The 7,189-nt window shown below is 42.3% G+C and overlaps 1 protein-coding gene across 1 annotated transcript; it reads left to right on the top strand.

The window, feature by feature from the left end:
• The first annotated feature begins 1,895 nt into the window (after nt 1-1,895).
• LOC118364051 (toll-like receptor 1) lies at nt 1,896-6,708 on the top strand. The gene is made up of 2 exons (XM_052489590.1): nt 1,896-3,196; nt 3,396-6,708. The coding sequence occupies exons 1-2, from the start codon at nt 2,135-2,137 to the stop codon at nt 3,906-3,908; spliced, it is 1,575 nt and encodes a 524-aa protein (XP_052345550.1). The 5' UTR covers nt 1,896-2,134; the 3' UTR covers nt 3,909-6,708.
• Nucleotides 6,709-7,189: the final 481 nt, after the last annotated feature.

Below are 7,189 nucleotides of genomic sequence, written 5' to 3'. Positions count from 1 at the left end.
TTATCACATGAGCCGAATACAACAACCTTACAGTGAAATGCTTACTTACGAGCCCCTAACCGGCAGTGCAGTTTTAAAAAATACGGAGGTAGAGTTATTAAAGTGACTATGCATAGATTACAACAGAGAGTGGCAGTGGTGTGGAGGGGGGGCATGTGAATAGTCTGGGTAGCCATTTAACTAGATGTTCAGGAGTCTTATGGCTTTGGGGTAGAAGCTGTTTAGAAGCCTCGGACCTAGACTTGGCGCTCTGGTACCGCTTGCCGTGCGGTAGCAGAGAAAATAGTCTATGACTAGGGTGGCTGGAGTCTTTGAGAATTTTTAGGGCCTTCCTCTGACACCGCCTGGTATAGAGGTTCTGGATAGCAGGAAACTTGACCCCAGTGATGTACTGGGCCGTTCGCACTACCCTCTGTAGTACCTTGCTGTCGGAGGCCGAGCAGTTGCCATACCAGGCAGTGATCCAACCAGTCAGGATGCTCTCGATGGTGCCGCTGTAGAATCAAACATGTATCCATAGACAAGAGTGTCATGGCGATATTTCACAAATCCCTTCTCTTTGCTTTGAAACAGAAATGTGTGGGTAATGTTGGGCACAGACACATAAATACTGGGTAACATCAGAGTGAAATCCATTTTCTCCCTCCCTATTACCTCTAGTTGTAATTGAGGATTGAAGGACGTAAAGAGGAGACTATAGTCAAACTTCAAATGATAAAGACCTAGAGAATGCAATAGAATGCAATCTTGTCATTTGTTAAACTTGACATATTTTTACATTCCTTTACAGATCCAAAATGTACATACACACAATGATTCTACTGGGCTTTGTGTGGTTTAGTCCACCACTTCTTGTGATCCTTGCCTCACCAACCCCTGCTTCAAATGATAAGAGAGGCCCCTGTCAAATCTACAACTCTGGTCGCTCCGCAAACTGCCTTGGTCAGCGACTGGATCATGTTCCATGGAAGCACCTCCCTTCCACGCTTGAAAGGATAGATCTCTCCTACAATGAACTTCATACCATTCATGTTAATTACTTTTCTCGCCTACCTCATCTTCGTGTCCTTGAGCTGCAGTTCAACAACATCTCTGTGATTGAGGACCGTGCCTTCCACAACAACCCCCTCCTGGAGCATCTTAACATCTTTAACAACTCCCTAGAGGAAATCCCTGCCAATGCCTTGCAGGACCTCTTTAATCTAAGGGAACTCCTTATGTCGAATAACCTTTACACCCAGGCTACATTGTCAGCTGATGTTTTCTCCAGATTGACCCACCTTAAGGCCCTGTCCATGGGCGGCCCCTTGGTCAAGGGTCTAAGGAAAGGGGACTTCCAGGCATTGAGGAACATTCAGTTGCAGGACTTTGCCATTAAAACTTCATCAAATATCAGTTACTATGAACCGGGTAGTCTGAAGGTAATCCAGACAGGTAGAATGGGTTTTGACATGGCCATAGATCAGAAGCCGAATTTCCTACCTTTGATTCTACGAGACTTGGCCAACAAGACTTTCAGTCTCATCCAATTCAGGAACCTCTTTGAGTTCATGTATTACTTGGGAGATGAGGATATTTTCAGAGGCTTGCAGGACATCAAAGTAGATTCGCTCATTTTTCACCGTGGAAAATTCAATGAGAACCTTATGAGGATGGCTCTGTTTAATCTACAAATCACAACCCTTAAACGTCTGACACTTCAATACATTGACTTTGCTCGCTCGCCCAACTTTGTGGATAATGGCTTGGGCTCCAGTATCAAAGACCTTGCTCTGAGTAGACTAAATCTGTGGTAAGCATATCTTATTCTACTATTCTATTACAAAAGCACTATGCAGACATTTCTACCCAGAAGATACAAATAGGTTCAAAAAGGTTCAAAGTTATAAGTGTATTTTTTCATCAATTGAAATCTGTTTCTATATCTATGTAGTGTGAAAGTACCAATTATGTTATCATCTTGACCACATGTTTTTTTTCATGCTTACATGTTTTGTCTCCATTACTCCTCAGGCACATCAGCAATCCAGATATTTTGCGATTCGACTGGCGCTTCACATGGTTCAACAAAGTCCGACTGTTGTCCATTCAGAATGTCAACTTCAAATCTGTGCCTTGCGATGCCTGGCTTAATATGGAAGGCATGGAGGTTTTGGACATATCAAACAACCGCCTGCAGGACAACATCCTCTTCAACCAGAGATGCGACTACAGGGGCACCATGCCGGCTCTTCGTTCCTTCAATGTCAGCACCAACCAACTGACAAGCCTTAAGGACTTAGCCTCCCTGACCAGGGAGTTCAAACAGTTGAAGGTCCTGGATGTCAGCCACAACATGCTTGGCTCTGCTGAGAAGAGTCGCAACTGTAACTGGATGCAGAACATCACCCAGGTGATCGCTCACCACAACCGATTCGAAAGTGGTGCCGTCCAGTGTCTGCCCACCACAGTACAATTCCTGGACCTCTCGTACTGTGACCTGGACCAGCTGGACATGGCCTACTTCCAACAAACCATCAGCCTCAAGGAGCTCCTGCTCAATGGGAACAAGATCAAGTTCATCCCCTCTGGGTGGAGAAGTCGCTCCTTGCAGTCACTGGCTCTGGATGGGAACTCCTTTGGGCTCATCAGCATGGGCTCCTTCCAGGACATGCCCCAGCTTTCTCGACTGACAGCAGGGAACAACCCATTCCACTGCACATGCGACCTCCACGCCTTCATCCAGGACACAATTTCCAAGAGGAAGGTCAACATCACTGACTGGCCAGAGAACTACAAGTGTTACCACCCAGAGGCCCTGCTCAATACCGCTGTGGCAAATTTCTTCCCGGGTCACGTGGCCTGCGATATCAGACTGGTCATCATCATCTGTGTGGCTACTACTGCTGCTGTGGTTTTAGTGTTGATGCTTATATGCTACATATTCAATGTTCCCTGGTACACCAAAGCCACATATCAGATCCTCAGAGCCAAATACAGGGCTCATCAGGAAGGAACATCTGGAAAATCACAAATCTATGCTTACCATGCATTCATCTCCTATAGCCACCCGGATGCAGACTGGGTCAGGGACCAGTTGTTGCCCTGCTTGGAGAACAGCAAGCCCCCCTACCGACTCTGTATCCATGAGAGAGACTTCATGCCAGGAAAATGGATAATCGACAACATCATTGAAAATATTGAGAGCAGCGAAAAGGTAAGGTTGAGGACCCACGAAGACAAGTTAGAGGTGTTTTAACAAATAAATAGTAACAGACTTTTGAATATAAATGGTCAATTGAACAACCCAAAATGGCAGATGTATGTTTTGTTTAGCTTTGTATCCTAATTCCTGCACTGTGCATTTGCCTAAATGAATACACCCTATCCTCTGAATTTTTTGTTTCCAAATCCAGGTCATATTTGTGTTGTCACACCACTTTGTGAACAGCGATTGGTGCAACTACGAGCTCTACTTTGCCCAGCAAAGAGCCATCAGCAAGACCTTCAGTGATGTTATTCTGGTGGTTAAAGAACCCATCGACCCTGAATCTCTGCCCAGCAAGTATTGTAAGCTCAAGAAGATGCTGAACACCAAAACGTACTTAGAGTGGCCCCAGCAAGTCAAGCAGCAGACCTTCTTCTGGGCTCAACTTAGGAGCTGCCTGGGCAAGCCCACAGTGACTAGAGAGCAGGCTCTTAGTGGTAGGAGCAGCAGTGTATCCTCAGTTGGCGCTGTGCCTGTGATAGAGATTCCTCTAGAGGATGAGAAGCCAGCGATAGCTATGCCAAATTTAGACAGAGAAGCAGAGCTCCACAAAGTAGTTCCTCAGGAGATCAAAAATCTTTTCAGTGAGAAGTGCAGAGTTTTGTGGGCAAAGACTGATCCCTGTAGCCGTGGCATGAGACAAAATAAGCCAAGCATGTAGCTTGTAATGTGCAAAGTGTCCCAAGACCAATCTCTCTCTGAAGTGCTGAGCTTGAGTGACTTCTTGGCCATGCTGTGGCAGATAATGTGTTTCCAAGCTGCTTGTGGCATTAGCAAGTGTTTCATAATGATGACAGTGCATAACATGATCCGTCTGCCACCCACCCTTCTGACATGTACAGTGCTTACTCCCCCTTGAACTCTTTACATTTTCTTGCGATACAAAGTGGGATTGAAATAGATTTAATTGTAATTTTTTTGTCATTGATCTTCACAAAATACTCCATAATGTCAAAGAGTTATACAAATGTTTACAAATGAACACAAATGAAATATTAAATTAAAAATCATCTTAACAAATCTCATAATAAGTTATATGGACTCACTCTCTGTGAAATAATAGGGGTTGATGGGATTTCTGAATGACTACTATCCTTTGTCTCCCACACACACACACGCCACACACACACGCGCACACGCACACGCACACGCACACAACATCTGTAAGGTCCCTCAGTCAAGTCTTGAATTTCAAGCACAGATTTAACTACAAGGACCAAGGAGCTTTTTGAAAGAAGGGAAGTGATTGGTAGATGGGTAACAATAACAAATCAGACATTGAATATATGTTTAAGCATGGCCAAGTTGATAAGTATGCTGTGGAGGATGTATCAAACAACCCAGACACATCAAAGAAACAGTCGTCCTTCTGAACTGAGCTGCAGGATAAGAAGGAAACCGCTTAGGGATGTCAACATAAGGACATTGCTGATTTTAAAACAGCTACAGAGTTCAATGGCTGTGATGGGAGAAAACTGAGGATGGATCAATAACATTGTAGTGACTTCACAATAAATGACAGAGAAAAAGAATAATACAAATACACAGAATATATATTTTCCCCAAAACCTGCATATGTATGCAACAAGGCACTAAAGTAATACTGAAAGAAAAAGAAACAAGGCAAAGGAATACAGTTTTTTGGACTAAATGCAAATCACTGAGTAACTGCCTCCTTATTTGCAAGCACGGTGGTGGCTGCATCATGGTATGGGTATGCTTGACATCGGCAAATACTGGTGAATTGTTCAGGATAAAAAGAAACAGGATGGAGCTAAGCACAGGAAAAACCGTAGAGAAAAACCTGCTTTAGTCTGCTTTACACCAGACACTGGGAGAGGAGTTCACCTTGAAGCAGGACAGTAACCTAAAACACAAAGCCAAATCTACACTGGAGTTGTTTACCAACAAGACAGTGAATGTTCCTGAGTGGCCAAGTTACAGATGACTTAAATCTGCTTGGAATTCTAGGGCAAGTCTTGAAAATGACTTTCTAGCCATGATCCCCAACACCTTCCCAGAATTTTGAAAAGAATAATGGGGAAATATTGCACAACACAGGTGTGCAAAGCTCGTATAAGACTTACCCAAGAAGACTCAGAGCTGTAATCACTTCCAAAGGTGTTTCTAACATGTATTGACTCAGGGGGTGACAATGTATCTAATCAAGGTGTATGAACGTTTTATTTTTCAATTATGCTAAAAAAAACTTTGACAGAGTATTTTGTGTAGATCGTTGACGAAAAAAAGACCATGAAATCAATTTGAAATCCAGTTTGTAACACAATAAAATGTGAAGAAATTCAAGGGGGGTGTAGATAATTTCTATAGGCACTGTAAGCTCTCTGCCCCATGTGCTCTCTAAGCGACCCAGGCCAAGGGCCCTGCTGACAGGTGTTGATAGACCACAAACTCAACAGCTCAAATGGGATCTCCCGTGTCACACTTCAGATAACAAGCAAGGTGCCAGGAAGATATGGTGACAGGTGTCATGCAGCGTGGTTACACTCCCAACACCACTCGGCCAATGATCACAATTACTGTAACACAAAATGGATGCCATTTAGCAGACATTTTAATCCAAAGCAAATGACATTTTATGTGCACGTGCCACATACACATGCCATGTAGAATCTGCTCTGGGTATGCAAGCCACAAATCTCATATGAAAGAGGGAACCAGTGGGGACTGCATGTTAAATGACAGTTGTTTAGAATGAAAAATGTAGCTTATGCAATGTATTCATGTCCAGTAATTTTGAGAAAAATGTGATCCAAATATTTAAAACAATATAAATACATTATAATAATGAAATATAGTTTCCTAAATATGTTTTACTTTTCTATACTCTTTACATGCTTTAATGTACATGTGAATGTTATTGTTAATGTGAATGGTATTTACTAATTAAGTAAATAACAAACAAGTTAATTGCTTATCATAACATTTTTCCTAATGCAAATGCATTTAAGCCAATAACTCTAATAAAACAGTGGTGTGTTTTATACTTGACTGTTGAGTGGGTATTTAGAAATAGGGATGTGTTAAAATGCAGTGTAATTCTGTTTTACAATATCAGTGTGAAGGGCTACTTTGTGAAACAATAGATGACACCCTTTTACATTTTCTGGAAGTCACATTTATTTGATGTGTGTGTGTGTGTTTTGAGGAAGAGATCCGACTTATATCACAGACACTGGCAGATGTCAGACATGATATAACAAACAGCATCTGCCTGTAGTTATATGCCCAGCAAGACAACAAACATGACATAATGCCACAGGGGTCACATGAAGTTCAGATTGATTCTGGGAAGAATATGCTGAGATCCTTTCGCATGGGATATTACTATCTGGGTGTATATATATTTTTTATTTTATACCATTTTGATATCTTGCAATGCTTCCAGATTCAATATCCAAATATTTGAACGTTGATTTGATGTACATCATTAAATATGGCTGTTCCTATTCTAGTACGTCTCCTTTTGTGTTTTTCCAATTGTTTAATGAGAAAATTGCTACCCAGACTAAATCCAAATGTATTATGTGCTGAGCACAGAACATAAGAAGAAAACATGGTATCACTCTATGCATTTTTCAATCCCATGTGCATTATCATTGCTACCTGTATTGTCAATATTCTGGAATAATATGTGTGAACTGTGTTTATCAACAAGATAATTGAAGGTACGATTAAGTTGAAGATTGCACAGGCTGTAAGAGATTCTAACAGTTGGTTCTGCTTCTCTGCACAGTAATGAGAGACGGTGGCTTTAGTTTCCCACACAAAAGGGAAAGGTGAGTGCTCTTTTTCCGGGTCACTCAGGTTGACATCTACTTAAGTGAGATCACCTCGGAAACGCACTCCACACAGCCCGCTTTTGTGGCCTCGACATGGCCAAGCCTCGATGAATGACTTCCACCAGACTTGGAGCTGGAG

This window comes from Oncorhynchus keta, chromosome 31, assembly GCF_023373465.1.
Source record: "Oncorhynchus keta strain PuntledgeMale-10-30-2019 chromosome 31, Oket_V2, whole genome shotgun sequence".
Classification (NCBI taxonomy): domain Eukaryota; kingdom Metazoa; phylum Chordata; class Actinopteri; order Salmoniformes; family Salmonidae; genus Oncorhynchus; species Oncorhynchus keta.
This window is presented reverse-complemented; position numbering and strand designations above follow the sequence as displayed.